This window comes from Rhinolophus sinicus, linkage group LG07 (assembly GCF_036562045.2).
Source record: "Rhinolophus sinicus isolate RSC01 linkage group LG07, ASM3656204v1, whole genome shotgun sequence".
NCBI lineage: Eukaryota > Metazoa > Chordata > Mammalia > Chiroptera > Rhinolophidae > Rhinolophus > Rhinolophus sinicus.
The window spans coordinates 71,223,441-71,241,892 of NC_133757.1; the positions used below are offsets into that span (position 1 = coordinate 71,223,441).

The 18,452-nt window shown below is 55.1% G+C and overlaps 1 protein-coding gene across 17 annotated transcripts in view; it reads right to left on the reverse strand.

Annotated features, from left to right (window-relative positions):
* Positions 1–18,452, reverse strand: part of PTPRS (protein tyrosine phosphatase receptor type S) — a 100,479-nt gene that overhangs the window by 12,072 nt on the left and 69,955 nt on the right. For 5 of the 17 annotated variants that reach the window (XM_074337636.1, XM_074337639.1, XM_074337634.1 and 2 more), the window contains 15 exons: positions 17,652–18,233; positions 16,641–16,774; positions 16,098–16,242; positions 10,478–10,783; positions 9,028–9,221; positions 8,843–8,869; positions 6,505–6,622; positions 4,350–4,958; positions 3,835–3,932; positions 3,045–3,298; positions 2,316–2,409; positions 1,996–2,211; positions 1,342–1,499; positions 827–916; positions 486–598 (listed from right to left, as the gene is read on the reverse strand). In XM_074337636.1, the coding sequence (XP_074193737.1) occupies positions 486–598; positions 827–916; positions 1,342–1,499; positions 1,996–2,211; positions 2,316–2,409; positions 3,045–3,298; positions 3,835–3,932; positions 4,350–4,958; positions 6,505–6,622; positions 8,843–8,869; positions 9,028–9,221; positions 10,478–10,783; positions 16,098–16,242; positions 16,641–16,774; positions 17,652–18,233 (3,138 nt within the window). The remainder of the gene's footprint in view (positions 1–485; positions 599–826; positions 917–1,341; positions 1,500–1,995; positions 2,212–2,315; positions 2,410–3,044; positions 3,299–3,834; positions 3,933–4,349; positions 4,959–6,504; positions 6,623–8,842; positions 8,870–9,027; positions 9,222–10,477; positions 10,784–16,097; positions 16,243–16,640; positions 16,775–17,651; positions 18,234–18,452) is intronic. The other 12 variants (XM_074337642.1, XM_074337640.1, XM_074337643.1 and 9 more) reach the window with 5 other exon arrangements.

Here is an 18,452-nt window from a genome sequence, read left to right on the forward strand (position 1 = left end):
CTTGAGCTCATCCTATTAACCTACAGGGAACTGTGAAGAGGCAGGGGGAGCATGAGCATCTGTGGCCACAAAGGGGAGAGGTACAGGGCATGGAGGAGGCGTAATCTCTGTGCTTTGCTTGGGGCACATCCCAGGAAGTGGGAAAAGGTCAAGGAAACACCCTAAGACCTACCACTACGTGCTCTTCCGACTAGGGATGTGAACAGAAGCATAGCTCTTTCTGCCAGAAGAAATGAGGCTTTGTTTCGTTTTGGTTTTTAGATGTCCTTTAAGCTCTCAGAGAAGACAGGAACAACCAGTTAAATGCAACTTTTCAAAAGCCTCACTAGGTTCTAACCAGAATCAACCCATGAGCGCTCCAAGCCCGGATCCACGAAGGAATTTGGGAAACAGGAATTTAACTGCACCAAGCACAGCTCGGTGGGGTAGGTGAGGGTACACCAGGGGGCAGCTTCCTCTTTCCCATCGCCAGGATGAGCACATACCTGGTGTCTGGAAGTTAATGCGTCTCATTTCCACGGGATCCTTGGGGTGGTGGGGGGCGAGGTCGGCGTTGTTCAGTAGGCATTTGGTGCGGGGCTCTGAGTCCTTGCGTTTACTTCATGGGAGGAAGAGGAAGAGTCAGTGAGTGCCAGCGTGTACCCAAAGATGTACAGGCACGTGTGTGAACACAATCAGGTGCCATAAACGTGTGACTCAGCCGGTGGGAAAGGGTCCATGCACAGACATGTGTGCAACCTGCGGGAGCAGCCAGACATCCCTACACCCCATGGGCTCAGTGCCACCCCATTCCCTCAGGCCTGCAGGGGGCAGGACCAGTTCTTACCTGTCAGGTTTGCTGCTCCCAAATGCAGACACAGGTGAGAAGGAGGCAAAAGAAGATAGGTGAGCGTGTGCTGGCCATAAAGGGCCTGTCCTGTGATGGTGGGGGCCTTTCTTAACCTCTCTGAACCTTGGTCTTGTCCAGAAAATAGGGCTAATCCTCCCTGCTGGGTCTACCACCTTCCCTTTCTAAGCTGGGACATGTAAGTGGCAAGTGGCCACTACAATGACTATCTTCATTCAACTGGACAAAGGCAGCCTCCACCCCAGACCTTGCTGAGCGGAGTGTGGGGCTTAAGAGGAGTCAAATCCCGGGCCTGGTTTGAACCCCAGCCCTGCCATTTCCCAGGCCATGTGACTTTCATCAAGTGGCTTAACCTCTGAGCCTGTTTCCCTAGCTATACCACAGAGAGCTTCCACGACAATCTTCTGAGATGACCCTTTCCTAGACCTTTCCGGAGCCCCTCCGTTCCCAGGAGGCCCTTTCTTCTGTCGAGTGGGGGAATGCAGAGGACTTACTTCTTGTAGAGCAAGATGGCAATAACGATGCAGATGATGAACACCACAGCCAGCACGGGCCCAATCACCCAGATAAGCCCCTCCTCGCCGTCCACGATGGGCTGGGGGTCTGGGTTATCCAGCTGGAAGGGGTCTGAGAAGGGGCTGGCTGCAAATGTCTGCAGAAACGGGACAGTGGGGGGGGGGGCTCCATCAGTGCCCCTCCTCCTACAAGTGGCCAGATGGGTCTTCCTCCAACACAAATCTCTGTCCCTCCCCTACTCTAAACCCTCCTATGGCTCCCAAGAACCCTGACCCCGGTGGTAACCTGCATGGCCTGGCACTTGCCAATCTGCCTTCTCCCCTCTGCTTTAACCACTCTGAAATTCTTTCTGTTCCTCTTGCACCTCTAGACCTCTGCACATGCAAATCCTGGGGGTGTCTTGTCTACGTTGAACTCCTATGCATCCGTCAAAGCCCCAGTTCCAAAGTTCCTTCCTCCAGAACACCTTCCTCTTGGGATTCCCCCAACTTCAAGTCCTTCCCTCTGTCCAGGGAACTGAGAGGCTCTGTGTCTGGCTCTGAGGTCAGGGCTACGGGGGCTGAGGCCACTTTGGGGCCTGCCTCATTCCGAGGGTGTGGCTGGATGTGGGAAAGACACCATTTGGGACTTACGGGCTCACTCTTCTGCAGCACAGCAAGCACAAAGAGAACATATCGGTGGCCTGGCTCCAGGCCTCTGTTGTCAAAGCCACCGTACTGTTGCTGGTCGCCGGGCTGGAAGGTGGATGGCAACATGGCAAAGCGAGCAGCAATGTAGGGCCGGGGCACCTCGAGTTGGCGTGAGTGCCGCAGGCTGCGCCTTTGCAGCCGGGAGATGTCCTGGATGAGCTGTGGAAACAGAGGTGTGGGCTGCTCAGAGCCTGGCTGGGAGCAACTGGGCTCACAATAGTTGGGACACGTCTGGCCCTTGCACATCGGGCCCCAGCCCTCACCTCCTCCAAGTCCATGTCCTCTGGGCTGCCCAGTGGGGTCAGGAACTGGCCGCCACGAGACTTGCGCAGTGGAACCATCACAATGAAGTAGTTCCTGTCAGGAGATGAAGTGTTAGAGGGGGCTGTCTATATGCATGACCAAAAAATGCTGTAGGGAGCGCCCCCCCCCAATCTTCCCTTCTGCTTATATAATGGGTCTATTACCCTATTGCTCCAGCCATGTTTAAACTTCCAGCCTTTGATTATGCTGTGCCTTCTGCCTTGAAATTCTACCCCATGCGATTATAGTTCTTGAACTCCTACACGTCCTTCAAAGCCCCCACTTCCAAACCCACACATTTCTGTAGCCCTTAATTCTTCTCTGCCTCCCAAGCAGAGTCCTCTCCCCACAGGACTCTCAGCCCTGGTACCTCTTACTGCCACACCAAGGGGCTGAGAGTCTGTTTAGTTGTCTCCCCACCAGTACGGGAACCCCAAACCAGTAGAAGGCTAGACACACAGGGATGTCATACAATGAAATGTGGGAGGAGCAGAATAAGGCCACATGTAGCGATGATGCCCATGAGAAGTATTGGCTCTTCAGGGCAACAACATGACATAGTACTGATGAAATCCCCATTTTACAGATAGGTAAGGAAACTGAGGCACAAAAAGTTCAAGTGGCTGGCCCCAGTCACATAGCTGGCTAATGGGGTTTGAGACGTCCTGGGGGTGGGGTGTCAAGCATACTGGACAGGCACGGGGCTCTGGCCATCGGGTAGATACACCATGATGAAGCCATCGGTGTCGGGCTTGGGGGCCACGCTGGGCTTGCCGCTGAGCAGGTTGAAGGCGGTCCAGGCGGTGACCGTCTGCTGGAGGCCACCCAGGCTGCTGCCACGGTTGGTCAGCACGAAGTTGTAGAAGGTGTTAGGCTTGAGGTGCGTGATGAGCTTTTTGGTGGTGCGGCCATCCACGTCCAGTGTGAGCCCGTTGTACTGGATCTGCAGGCCAGGGCCGGCTCAGTGGGTCTCTGGGCTGAGCCCCCCCATCCTGACTAAGCCTCAGTCCAAGACCAGCCCTGACCCTGCTGAGCCCTGACCCCAGCTGAGCCCCAACTCTGACTGAGTCCCAATCCTAACTGACCACTAACCCTAAAACTCAGCCCAGACACCAGAGCCTCAATCCCAGCTGAGCCCCAATCTTTACTGAGCCCTAATCCTAGACTAAGCCCCGGTCCCAGCTGAATCACCACCTTGAGCCCTAATCCCAGCATGAGCCATGACCCCAGACTGAGCCCCAACTCTTGAGTTCTAACTGAAGAACGAGCCCCAGCCCAATGGATCCTCAGTCCCAGTTGAGCCCTCACCCCAAGAGGAGCCCCAGCTCTGAGTCCCAATCCTGACTGAGCCCTAATCCCAAACTGAGCCTCCACCCCCAGTGAAAGCCATTCAGCTGAGTGCAGCTGAACCCCAACACCATACCGCCTTGACTCCAGACCGAGCCCCAACCCCCGCCCCTGCCAGCCATGTGGCCACACCTTGTAGGGCGTGGGCGAGTTGTAGCTGTCGGGGAACTCCCAGCTGAGCAGCACAGACGTCTTCATGATCATCTTCACCTTGAAGTTCTTGGGCGAGACTGTGCCAGGCAGCGGCCGAGCAGGAGAGAGAAGAGAAGCCCAGTGAGTGCCAGGGGTGGGTGGGGCGGGCACGTGGGGTGGGATGGGGCGGCCCAGGCACTCCCTGTTGTCCATTGTGCCTATGGCCTTCCTGCCTGGCCCTGGCCCGGCCCTGCCTGGCCCTGTCCCAAGTCCCTGCTGGGGAGACGGCGCGGCTGCAGAGAGAAGGCAGAGGAGGAGGGGTGGGGGACGGCGGTGCCACCGAGGCATGTCCCACCTTTGCCAACGCCAGAGCCTCGGGGTCCGGACTTGCCTCGAGCGTCCATGAGGAAGCAGAAAAGTGACCACTTACCTGGGCAGGGGAGAGGGAGGGGGCTGGGGTGGGGATGGGCGCAAGGCCCAATCCGGCTCTGGTGCGGGGGTCACCGCGCGCCTACCTTGGTCCCGCAGGAACGTCCGGTAGCGGACGGGGGGGCTGTAGGGGCCAGGGCCCCGGCGCGTGTGGGCCCGCACTTGGAGGTCATAGGCCGTGTCGGGCTTGAGGCCCTGCAGCGTGAGCACGTTCTCGGCACCTGGCTCGGCTGCCGCTGGCAGCTCAGTCTCTCGGGCAGGGCCCAGGGTACCGGCCTCCCGGACAGCCACTGTGTACTTGACAATGGCCCCATTGCGCTCGGCAGGCACCGGTGGCAGCCAGCGCAGCAGGACAGTGCCAGCCGAGGCATTGCCGGCTGCCTCAAGGATCTGCGGATGGCCTCGGGGTGTGTCCTCTGGGATGCTCAGAACCTCTGTCGCCTCCTCGCCCAGGCCACCTCGGCTCCGGGCCGCCAGTCGGAACACATATGTGGCCCCCTTGTGCACGCCTGATGCAGTGTAGTGGTCCTCGGTGGGCGGGAACTCCAGTGTGGCCAGGGGTGACGAGTCCTCGCGGCCGAACTGCAGGCGGTAGCCCAGCACCTGGTCCTCGGCGGTGCTGGCTGGGGGCTCCCAGCGTGCCAGCAGGCTGCCCTCAGGGGTCTGCTGCACCGACAGGGTGGGGCGGCCCAGCACTGTGGGGACATGGGGCTGGTGTCAGCGGCCACTCACCAGTTTGGGAGCACAGGGTGGGGTTGCAGGTTTTAAAAGTGTGTCTCAGGGAGGAATCATTGAGAATCAAAAACTTGAAGGAGGCAAAGGAGGGGGGTAGCAGGAAGGTCTGGGGGGAACAGTCTTCAGGCAGAGGGAACAGCCAGTGCAAAAGCTTTGAGGCAGTAATGTGCTGGGTGATATAAGGAACCGCAAAGAGGCCGGGGACTCAGAGAACCAGTAAAGGGAAATATCGACAGACATCACAGCAGGCTTCATCTATTCACCTCCTCCTTTAGTTAATAAGTTATACATTTCTTGCCTTGTTTATTTGATCCTTGCTGGCACCTGATTAATACCTATGGGACATAGAAGTTTCCCAAATCCTGCTCGTGCCTTGTGGTTCTTACAGTCTGAGTAGTAACGAATGTGCCAAAAGAAGTATTGGGGTCAGGTAAAGAAAAGGGAAAGCTGGACTGAACAAAAGAAACCAGGCTTCTCCACTACAGGGCTTATCAGGACCTTTAAGGGACTGCGGTATGAGCAGTCACAGTGCATACACAGGGTTCAGCTTAGCAAACGTGGCTCTGGATGCAACATTCCTGGGGGGGAGGGAGAGATCACAAGAGGCTCCTTGGAAGAGGTGACATGGGCCTAGACTAGACAGGAGAAGGGAACAGCATCTGGGAAGAACTGGCAGCAGTGTAGAGAGGGGCTGTGTCCAGACTGAATGTCAGACTACGTGGTCACAGGCATGGCATGGAAGGTTCCGGAGGAAGGACTGGGTGTCAGAAGTGGGGTCTTTCTATGGTTCCTGTAACACACTACGCTTGTTCCCCTCACTGAGCCTTGCCCAGGCTGTGCTCTCTGCCTGGAAGGAGCATCCGCCCCTTACATTTTCATGGCTGTCTCTCCTCACTCGGCTCAGTTGTGGCTGGGGATAAAATAGAACCATGGGACTGATGGGAAGGGCCAGAAGGGCAAACTGAGGCAGGGCTGCCAGGACAGGAGGCTTCATGGTGCAGCTGGGAAGATGGGCACGCCACCCTGAAATGACAACCCACCTGGGGTGATCAGAGCCATGATGGGGGAAGGATAGGGTACTGGGGGGTCCCAGAGGGGGCACCAAACCGAGACTGTGGGATGGGATGGGATGAAGAAGGCTTCTCTGAGAAAGTAGAAACAAAGCAAAGACCTAACACACGAGGAGGAGACAACTAACCCAGAGAAGGGTATCAAGGCAGAGGGAACAGCTGGATGAAGTCCAGGTTGGGGGGCGGGGGACAGAGAACAGGGGGTTAGAATCAGCTGTTCATTATCTGTATCTGTCTGGGACTGAATGGCCGCGAAAGTGAGTGAGGAAGGGGAAATGGGGTTGGAACTTGCTGGGCCCCTAACGCCCCCTTGAGCAGCCCCTACCCGTTTATACTGGCCGTTCCTCCTGCCCGGTGTATCCTCTACCCACATGGGTTCAAGAACTCTGCAGGGAAGCTCTGGGGGCAAAGGGGCTATGGGGCAGGGGTCTCATACCTGCTCCCTTGGTCACCACCACCTTGGGTTTGCTGCGCGCGCCATCGCCTTTCATGGTATAGGCGGCTACGGTGATGGAATAGGCGGTGTCAGGCTGCAGGTCTGTGACGACCATCTCCTGCAGGCAGGGGTGGGGTCAGCGACGCAACCATGGCTGAGACAGCCCTGTCCACCCTCCTCCCTGGGCTGGGCTGAGCTCGAGCAAGGTGGATGCAGGGCCTGGTCCTTAGGCAGGGACATGCACCCAAGCTCATGCACTGACTCTGACAGGTAGCACATCCATGCTGAGATGGGCACACGCAGCCTGACACTCCGTTATCGGCTGCCTGGACCAGGGCAGCTGCCTCTGTCCCAGTAATCTAGTTCTCACTCCCATCCCCACAGTCTGTCCTCCCTACAATCACCAGAGGGCGCCTGTGAAGATTTGAGTCAGGTCCTGCACCTTCTCTGCCCACAGCCTTCCAGGGCTCCCACCTCCTTTGGGTTAAAAGTCCAAATCCTCCCACAGCCCATAAGGCCCTGTAGGACCTGCCCCTATCCCCTTCCCCTTCTCCCCTCCTCATTCATTCTGTTCCAGCTACAAGGACCTCCTCACTGTTCCCCCAACACACCAGGCATGGTCCTGCCCCAGGACCTTTGCACGGGCTATTCTCGCTGCCTCCACTACACTGGTGTGCTGTAATTCCCTATACCAGTTTGCGAGAGCCAATAGTTAAATTTTCAGGAATTTTGCGAGCCAGTTATTAAATACAGCCGCTATTAAAAAGGAAACTACAAGGGTATATGAACTTACAATCAGATAAATAATATTAAAAACAAAGGTAGTAAATACTCAAAAACCCCTTTCCTAATTATCTCAGTACATTTACCACTATCTATGCTCTCGAGGTTATTCTGTCTCTTGTACATTGTGATAGAGAACTATACAATGATGAGCTACTGAATATCTAGTTGGTACCTTGAAACTGACATGATGGGCGTATTTACACCATGGAAATGGGAAAATGCTACAGATCAGGACCACCCCCACCCATCCATCTGGAGAGCTGACTGTTAGACATTTACCCCACGGTCTACACCCTGTGTCCACCACAGCTGTAATTTGACATGCATTTGTGCCTTTTTTCCATTAACGTTCCTCTCCCACACTGGACTGTGACACTAGGGAGGCCACCTCAGAGCTGTCTTGGTCACTGTCACATCCACAGCACCTTGTACAGGATGTAGCCTATAGTAGGTGCTCAATAAACGACAGCTTGTTCAATGACCACAGCACCCTGACCTGCACACATTCCCACGTATACCACCACACAGGTACCCGTACCCCTGCACATGCACACCCACAAACAGTCCGGCATGCCTGGGAGATGTGGGGTGTCCCCAGATCAGGCGCACAAGGAGGGGGGGACAGGGATGCACAAACAGAGGGTCTCCTGCCCCTGAGCCTCACATTCAGTCCCCCCCACCCCTGGTTTTGGTGGGTGGGAGAGGCTGACTTGGAGCCCACATGGGAACTTCTCCAGGAAGAGGCAGAGCCTATGGGAGGGGATGGTGCCAGTGTGAACTTGATATCAAACGTGGGGCTCTCAGAAGAGCCCATGGCCCCCATATTAAGGGTAGAAAGACAGCCCAGAGAGGCAGCAACTGCCCTAAGTCACACAGCAATCCCAACTCTGGTTTAGGGCCTCCTGAGAAAGCATGGAGGGGTGAAAGCAGTGGTACTGCAGGACTCCTTTCCTATCCTAGGCCCACTGACCCCTCTCATCACTCAAAGGCCAAAATGAAGTGGACGCTTTGGCCAGAGAGCAATTTCTAGGTCAGGGAGGACTGACGCAAGTGATAAAAAGATCAGGCTGGGTTGGAAAGTGACCCAGTTCTGGTTTGGGTCCAACAGGGGAGCCTGTGGGGTGGAGGGGTGGATGGATGCTATAGGAAAGGCCTTCTATGCTGCCGTAAGTTTGAGCAAAGGTGTGGCAGTGAAGATGGCAGGCGGGTAAGTAAATAAGTTGGGGTGTGAAACCTGGAGCCATGAACCCCGCAGAGTCTAGGGCCCATCCAGGTAGGAAGGATAATAAATGACCGCCAGGTCCAGGCCTCTCCCTTGTGTTCAGGTCACCCCTCCAGAGTCCCCAAAAGGTGCCTGCTGGGGCTGCTGTGCCCATTTGCCTGCTGTGAAAACTGAGGCTACTAGCTCCAAGAGGCAATAGGGTGTGCATCCGGGGCCCAGGGGAGGAGACCCTTTGACAAGAGGGGGGCAGGGAGTGGGGTCACAGCATCGCACGGCCCGGCCCGCGGGAAGAGCACGCCAGTGGCCCAATGGCCGGAGGGCACTACTTACATATTCGGCCGTGTCGTCCATCTCCCACTGAGCGTGGGAGGAGGCGGCAAGGGAGAGAGGAGGTGGTGAGCGGGGTGGCCAGAGAGAGAGAAGCAGCGAGAGGGCAGGAAGAGCACAGGTTCTGGGCACCGCCCTGCCCACCTGGAGTCCCACCCACCCAGGCCCTGCCCCGGAGCCCCGCCCACCTGGGCATCGGCCAGCATGATGTCCTTGATGCGCGGCGGCCCGCGGGCCTCAGCGCCCTCCATGCGCACGTAGTGGACCTGGTAGCCGCGGATCTGGCCGTGCTGCCGGCCGGGCGCTGGTGAGCGCCACAGCACGCGGATAGCTGTGGCGTTGAGCGCCTCCGCCTCCACCTTCCGCGGCGGCGCGCTGGGCACTGGCGGGGGAGTGGAGGGGAGGGCCGGGCGGGGCCGTTACTGGGGTGCCCGGCCCTGACCCGGGCAGCTGCCCGATGCCAGGGTGCCGAGTGGCTGCTGGTTAACTGGGCGCTTTCAGAGCACACCACCAGCTGGGAGGGCATGCCTCCTTCACGCCTCCCCCATCCCGGGGAAGGAGCCCTAATGGTGTGCCCCATTTACAGATGGGCAACTGAGATCCCCCAGTGCCTATGGGCCACCTTCCAGGGCCACATGACATGAGCGGGCCACCCATGCCCTGTTCGAAGAACTTTATGCACACTGCCACCATCCTAATAGTATCCCTTCTAGGTATGGGCTCTTATTCACAGATGGGGAAACTGAGGCCCAGAGAGTTGATTCTGTGATCACAGGATTAGAAAGAGTCAAAGCCGGGGTCTGAATCCAGAAAGTCCAGCTGCATGCACCTATGTACCCCAGTATGCAGCCAGCCCACTTGGCATTGAGGACTTCTGCAGTCAGCTCCCTGCTAAGAGCCCTCTTCCTTCACTCCATCCTAAGGTCTGGCATAGGGAGTGGCTTCATTTCTTCCCCATTCTTAGGACATAATGTGGAGCTGCCAACCTTCCAGGCCAATGGCTCGGAAAGCAAACCAGGTGTTATTGGGGAAGCTGCTCGCTTCATTTTGCCTCATGCCCTCGGCTTCAGCCACCTGAGCAGCCATCTCACTTTGCAGCTTAAAACTTCCTACCTTGCAAATCAGCTAGGACAGGACTATTAACACCCCAGAAACTGACCAATAGTACAAATTGGTCTCCATTCCCCACACAGATGATGGTTAAACGTTAACAGCACAGTCTACCTAATTTTAGGTAGGATGGCTCAGACCCAGGAGTTACAGATCCTGGCTTATCCCAAGATAAGTCTAAAAGCTAGGTTTCTGGTGTCAGGAACCATAAATGTTTTGCAAGAGCTACTTGCTGTTTCTTCCATTCCATTTCCATGGTTTCCACCACTGGACCAAAATACAGGGCTGCCAAGCTCAACTTTCCAGGCACAAAGCTCAGGGAGCAAATGATGCCCAGAGGTCTAGAATGGAGAATTCCAAGATCAAGGAGCCCAGCATCTCTTGGGGAGGCTGCTTGCCACATGTTTCCCTCTCATGACAGTGGCTTCTACCTTTTGGCCACCAGCCAGCCCCGTTTTCCAGACAGGAGGCTCCAAGGCAGGGTGGGCTGGGGCCTGCGGGGGGTCCCCGGGCCAGGGCGGTGCTTACCGTCCTCGTCGGTGCGGATGACCACGGGCGAGCTCTCGGGCCCTGGTCCCACCTCTGTGTGAGCGACAGTCGTGATGCGGTACTCCGTCCACTTGTCCAGCGCCTCCAGCAGGATCTGAGTGGTGGTCGGGGGGATGCCGTTCACCTCCTTGGGTTGCGGGTCCTCCGAGCCCAGCGGTCGGTAGCGGACGCTATAGCTCACCAGGGCCCCGTTGTGCGTTTCCGGCGGCGGCGGGCGCCAACTTACCAAAATGGCCGTGGAGCGTGTGCTGACACACTTAACATCTTGAGGGGGGGCAGACGGTTCTATTGGAGGGGGGGAGAACGTGGGGGTGGGGGAGGGAGTGGGATGGGCGGGGAGGGGGCGGGGAAACAAAAGATGGGAAAGAGAAAATAAAAAAGAAGATGATAACAAACAAAACAGGACTAAAGCAAAAAGAAGTCGAACCCAAAAGAAGCGGGTGTCAACCAAAGGCGAGATGGGCGGGTGGGGTGGAGCAGGACGGCTGGCCAAGAACACTGTTCTCGTAATTACGGGGCTGCCTACCCAGCACACAGTAGGTCTTAGATAGAGGGCAGCCACAGTCCCTCTGGAGCACACATGTATGTGCCAGGTATTGTGAAGAGAGGAATAGCAATAAAAGCCCCATTTTCTGGGTACCTACTATGTGTCAGGCATGGTACCAAGGGCTTCATAGAATAACAGCAAAAGCATCTATTTATCGAACCCCTACTATGTGCCATGCACCATGCCAAGGGCTTGACAGAATAATAGTAAATGTACTTATTGAAATCTACTGTGTGCTAGACATTATACCAGAGGAATAGCAGTAAGAGCCCCATTACAGGGCACTCACTATGCACCAGCCACCATGCCAAGTGGAAAACCACAAAAAGCCCCATTTATTAGATAACTACTATGTGCCAGACATGGTGCCAAGGGCTTGAGAGTAATAGTAAAATACTTATTTATTGAACAATTACTGTGTGCGAGGCACTGTGCCAGGGATGGGATAACTAAACACACTAATTTACTGAACACCTACTGTGTGCCAGATACTATGCCAGAGGAACAGCAATAAAAGCCCCATTTATTGGGCACCTACTATATCCTAAGCATGGCACTAAGAGCTTCATAGGATAATAGTAAATGTACTGAATTCCTACTGTGTGCCAGGAGCATAGCAATAAAAGTCCCATTTACTGGGTACCTACTATGTGTCAGCCACCATGTCAAATGGAAAAGCAATAAAAGCCCCACTTATTAGGTAACTACTATGGGACAAGCACCATGCCAAGGGCTTCAAAGAGTAATAGTCAACTGTTTATTGAACTCTGTGTGCCAAGAACTATGGTAGGTAACAGCAATAAAAGCCCCATTTGTTGGGCATCTACTGTGTGCTAGGCATGGTGCTAAGAGCTTCACAGAATAGTAAGCACATTTATTTACTGAACACCTACTGTGTGCCAGGGGAATAGCAATGTTAGGGGAATAGCAGTAAAAGCCTCATTTATTGGGCATCTACTGTGCGCTAGGTATGGCGCTAAGAGCTTCATAAGTTAATAGTAAAAGTATCTATTTACTGAACGAATACCTGTTCTACCAGAGACCCCAGAGGCCACTCAATGGCTTACTTCAATCAGGACCACATTCTCAGCCCACTTGCAATAATGCCCATGTCTTGAGCACCTACTGTGTGCCGGTTAGTATGTCAAGGGCTGTGTAGGGTAATACAAGTACATGTTTATTGGACACCTACTGTGTGTCAAGGTCTTTATAGATCAGAGTTCTGTTCTAAGCCCCTACTGTGCCCCTGGCACCACAATAAGCCCATTACAGTTCAATAGCAAGCCTCATTTATTGAGCACCAACTATGTATGGGCTGAGCATCATAATAGTTCTCTAAAGACAAAAAGTTACCTTTTATGCAGCACCTACTGTGTACCAGGCATTGTGCTAAGGACTTGATCAGATAATAGTCATAGTCCCCACATACTAAGCACCTACTGTGCGCTGGACACTGTGCTAGGGGCTTAATTGAAAAACTGTCCTCACATATTAAGCACCTACTATGTGTTAGGCACTATATACTAAGAGCCTTGTAGAACATTAATAGTTCTCACTTCTTAAGTACCTACTGTGTGTCAAGAACTGTCATTGGGTAACAGTAGTAGTCGTCATCCCCATATATTAAGCCCCTGCTGTGTACCAGACACTATGCTAAGGGCCTTATATAAAAATAGTGTTAATTCTTATTGAGCACCTACTATTTGCACACATGGTGCCAAGGGCTTTGAAGATAATGACTCTTATGTTGTGAGCAAAACCAGTGTACCGGCACCACATTATGCCCTTTTACACTGACAGTGGCTCCCATCTGAGCACCTACTAAGTGCCTGGCACCAGGCTCACCTCTTTAAAGAAAGTACCACTTATTGAGCATTTACTGTATGCCAGGTGTTATGCTAAGGGCTTTGCAGAACAATCATAGCCCCCTACTGTGCATCTGATACCAGATTAACTTTGTGACAAACTACTAATAGCTCCTATTCACTGAGTGCCAATTATATGTCCAGCACTGTACCAATCCATGTTTAGATTTAAAATAGCAGCTGTATATATGGAGCACCTACTGTGTGTCAGGCAGTATGCTAAAGGCTTTGTTGACTGATAGTTCCCACCTACTGTGTGTGTGTTAAGGTCTTTACAGAATAACAGCAATAATCTCCATAAGCTAGATACCCTCTATGGGCCAGGCCCTGTATTAAGGGCATTACTGATAAACTTTTCTATGCACCTCTGCATACTCAGTACCCTAAGCCCTTTATAGATTCAAAATGCATCCCACTGATTGCACCTCATTTAATTCTCATGACCCCCTCTTAGGCGGCCGGAACTATCATCCCTCCAGCCCTACTCCATGTTACAGGTGAGGAAACCAGTTTCAAAGCCCACCTGCCTGGTTTTATGTTATCACTGAATGAATACCTACTGGGTGCCAGGCCCCACCCATCCTGGGTGTTTTTCACATATCACCTCCCATTTTACAGATGAAGAAACTTAGGCCAGGAAACACCAAGTTGCCTGCCCAAGTGCACACGGCAAGAAGCAAAATTTGAACCCAGGCTCAGCTGTTGTCCAAGGGCTGTCTCAACTTGAGGTTGGTAATTCTGACCTCAGCCTATACCTCCTATCAGCTCAGGCCAGTTGAGGATGGCTGGAGCCACATTCCCTCAGCTTCCCAGGACTCTAGATCTCGCCTGGAGGTAAGACCAGAAAGGTCGCTGGCCTTACTTGATGTCAAGGCATAGAGAATCCTCACCATCATGCCAGCCACATTTGTTCACTGAGCATGTGTTTATAGAGTACTTACTACACGCACACCCTGTGCTAAACCCTGGGATCCAGAGATGAATCAGAGGACACTGTCTTCAAAGACAGCAGGCTATGAGACCTCAGAGGCCACTCCAATGGATTACTTCAGCTAGAAGGACCCTCCAGCCTTGCTTAAAGTGAAATATCAGAACTCTCTCCTCCAAAACTTGACACTTGGGGTCCCCTCCCCCATTTCTTGACCAGCCACCTCAACCAAAAGTGCCTGGGGAAATCAGGCAGGAGTGGAAAAACCAACCGAGGAATGTGCCGGAGGGAATGGAATTGCTGAGAAAGGGAGAGGAAAAATAAAACCAAAACCATAATAAAATATGAAACAACAGTGATGGTGATGATGATGAGAAAAACCATAATAAAAGAAAGAAAGACGCCTTCCAGAAAACTCCCAGTCTGGTTACCTACCTTCCACTCTTCAACTGCTAACTTATAAGACTTTCTTACGAGGGAGGGAATGGCGAGAGCTGAGCTACAAGGCCAGACCGATCTCTGGGTGGGTCTCCAGACGTAAGCGGGCCCGCAGCCCTGCTCCAGCCCCCAGTGTGGGCATGCTGCAGTTCCGGACTGGCGCCGACGAGGCGAGAAGGTGGGACGGTGTCTGGGGAGACCCACGGCTGAGTGGTCTGGCCTCCACCTACCCTTGAGTTCAGCCTAAGAAGCCCGCAGCCCCGGGGGGATACGCCTGGCCCTGAGTCTTGGCTGCAGTTTTCTCGGGCCCCACCCATCTTGGGGCGAGAAGTGGGGAGTCCCTTCTCCCCCACTCCCTGTCCTGGGCCGCCCCAGAGGTTCACATGGCTGGGCCAAAGCTGCTTTCTTGACAACCATGGAGGCCGCCTCCTTCACAATCCGGCCCAACCTGTGTGACATCTCAGGAGGGGTGGGCATGGTTAGAAACACGGACACGTGTGTGCAGCAGCATGTGGTTCCAGATTCCAATCTGTGGGCAAAGGTGCCTCTTGGCAGTGAAGTGGAGAATTTAGGGGCTGAATTTGGGCTCTGGACTGTCTGTGCAGCCCAGAGCTGTTAGGCAAGTAGGGGGCACGCAGGGTGGGCCGTCTTTGTGAACTTGCTTGAGACCAGCGCGTACTCACCTTCACGGCAGCTGTGCCGGTCTCTCACGTGGCCACCCAAGCCACAGGACACCCTCACTGATCGCCTCACACACAAACACGCCCAGATGCCTGCGAGCTGCAGAGTGCTCGGCATGGGGGGGGGGGGGGGAGCCGGGAGGAGGGAAGGAGGCTGGAGTGGGGGGGGGGGGTGCTGTGTCTCTGAGGCCCCTCATCCCAGTGGCTCAGACATCCTGGCCTGAGTTGCTGTCACTCTCGACTGACCCGTGACCTCCCCTGGGTGCACACACCTGGCAGGGGGTTGAATATGTGAACACTGAGGCTGCTTCCGGAACAAGGCCTGGGTGGCTACGCCATGACTGACAGAGAAGGGGAAAGGAAGAGGGCCACAGCGACGAAGGCCATGGCAGCGGAGACCAAGCCAAAGGCCACGCTGCACGAGGCTGAACGCAGAGGAGTGAGGGAGGAAAGGTCTGCTTAGGCCCTGTGCTCAGAAAAGGCAGGAAAGGTGGTGGCGGGGGCCACAGTGTGGCCCAGAGCCAGCTGCCGGCTGCAGTGTCCTGGTCAAAAGGTAACTTGTTTGAGACCGGGAAGCCAGGCAGGCACAGCAAAAAGAACTTCAGGAATTCGAGAGCCCTGAACTGGGCCCTGTACTACCCCCAAAGCCCAGTGTCAGCTCTGACTCCCACCATCCGTCCTCAGTAATGGGAGCCCTGTCTTGGGGGAAGGAAGGGCCATCGAGCGCCCTTTGCTCTCTCTCTGGGGTATGAGCTGTGACAGCCTCATGTACCCCTCCAAACGTCTGAGAAATGGGTACAATGTGGCCATTCAATTAGCCCCAAATCCGGGAGAGGAAGAGGAGAGGAAGGTGCAGTCAGAAACTAAGGTAAAACCACAAAACTGGCCACATCTCGTCCCCCAGGAAGACAGAGAAACTGCACCCTGCGGGACCCCATGGCCGAACCCCTCACTGCCTTGTTGGGGAAACCGAGGACAGCGCCAGTAGATGTGTCTGAGTTCGAAGAGCGGGGTGGGGATGGGCTGGAGGAGCCCCCCACCCCCTGAGGCAGGCTCCGCCCTGGTCAGTGCACACAGAGAACATCTGTGCTGGCCGAGGGTCCCCCCCCGCAGATGAGGGCGGGGTCCGCGAGACACCTACTGGACTGCAGCGTGCGCTGCCGAACCACCGAGGTGAAGGCGCCCAGGCCCTGAGGAGAGCGCGCTGCCAGGCGGAAGGCGTACTCGGTGTTAGGCTTCAGGTCGTCCACCACGAACGCTGTGGTGGGGTCGAAGGTCCTCCCAACCTGGGGGCAGGGGCAGGGGGAGAGACAGAGAGAGACGGAGAGACAGAGGCAGAGATACACACACACACACACACACACACACACACACACACACACACAGGCATAAACAGAGAGAGATTACGAGAGAGGCAGATAAAGAGAAATGAAGAGACACACAGAGACAGAGACACCAATGAATTATACACAGTGAGAGATGGGAGACGAAAGGAGAGAAAAAAGTAGGCAGAGGGAAGAAGGAGACAGAGACGGAGAGAGGTGGGAAAATGAGCAGCACACAGGGGCAAAGAGAAAGGGAAGAGAGACCCAGTCACAGTCAGCGAGACCGGAGAGAAGCTCAGAGTGGGCGAGGGGGGCGCTGGGTGAGCACCGCCCGGCCCCCTGCCCGGCCCCCCAGGTACCTCTCGGCCATGGTCGCCTTCCCGGAACAGGAGCTCGTACTTGATGATGCTTTCCTGCCGTGGGGGGCTCCAGGAGAGCCCAATGCTCGTCTCTGACTTGGCCTCAGCCCGGAAGTTCATGGGCTGGCCAGGCACTGGGGGGAGGAACAAAGGAACAAATGGGGGGAGACCGGGGAGGGGTCCACTCCAGAAAGAGTGCCCAACTTGCCAGGTGTCCCCATTCTCCCCAAAAAGAGCACCATGAAGATCGGCACAGCCCTGAAGTACAGGCTTGTTTGTCTCGAGATGCCTCCAGAATGTTCTCCCACTGTTCTTATTACTTTTATTTTCCCATGTTCCCCCTATTGCCCCTTGTTGTCAGGTGTCCACATGAATTCCCCCACCCTCTCTGCTTCCAGTGGGAAAACCCCCTTTTCAAATCATCCCAGTGGCTTTCCCCTCCCCCGAATTAAAAGATAGAGAAATTCGTGGGGATGAAATTTTGAAACATGGGTTTGCACCCATATCCTCCCTGCAGTGGCAGAGCCCCAACCCTCCCATCCCTTTGCCTGAGCTGCCGGAGTCTTCCTGGATTTGAGGTTCTGGGAACAACTGGGGCTCTGTGCACCTAAATGTCCCTCACCCCCACCCCTAGTCCTGCCTTTGGGTTGATGCACGTTCCATTTGTTATTCCACAACGGGCAGCATGCACCTCTCCAGTGAGGGCAGTGGCCAGGGGTTCTCAAACTCAGATGCTGATGGGGGCCAGTGAGTTCGTGGAGAAGAGGGAGAGGAGCGGAAACGCACCCCTTTCCTCAGACGCAGCTGCGGGGATCTACCTGGATGTCCGATTGTAGCCCCGTGGGCTTGCCAAATCGGATTTTCCAAGCGAAGCCAGAAATGTGGGTTTTCTGAGACAACTTCCTGCTCTGAAACGCTAGCATGAAAATATTTTAAAGCGCCGTGAGGGAAGAATAAACCCCTTTGTGGCTTCCGAGCACCATCGGCCACCGCCCACCACCGGCAGCTCACCTCCCTGCTGTGTCTTGACCTGGATGGGGTCCGAGAGGGGCCCGTCGCCCACAGAGGTGAAGGCCAGCACGCGCACGGTGTAGGTCTCATCCTCCAGGAGGCTGCCCACGGTGGTCAGCAGGCTGTCGTCCACGTTGTGTTTCTGCCAGTTGCCCACAGGGTGCTCGGGCTCCATGGTGTAGTAGACCCGGTAGCCTCGGATCAGGCCATTGGGCTCCACGGGCTCCTCCCACTGGATGATCATGGTGCTGGCGCTCAGCATGCGGGCCTGTACGTTGCGGGGGGCGCTGGCCGGGGCCTGCTCACCCGTGCGGGTGACCACCGACTCGCTGGGGGGTCCCTGGCCGATGGAGTTAACGGCCGACACCCAGATCTCGTACTCAGAGTTGGGGCTCAGGCCGCCAATGCTGTAACGTGTCGTGGTGATGTCCTCTTTGATCTGGTACGGCCCGTCCTGGCTCTTGGATTTATATTCGATGACGTAATAGGACACAGGGTCCGGGTTGCCTGAGTCCCACGTGATGGTGATGCTGGTGGCTGTGTTCTCTGTCACCACGGGAGTGCCAGGGGCTTTGGGTAGAGCTATGGGCGGGGGACAAGGTCACACGTCAGGCCCGCTGGCAGTGGGCCCTGAAGGCTAAGTGACCTTCAGCCACACAACTGCCATCTCTGAGCCTTGATTTCCTTGGCAGTGACCATGGGCCTAAGGACTCCTATCCCATCACCTATAGCAGGGGTCAGCAAACTACAGCCTGAGGGCCGGCACCTGTTTTTGTAAATAAAGTTTTATTGGAACATGGC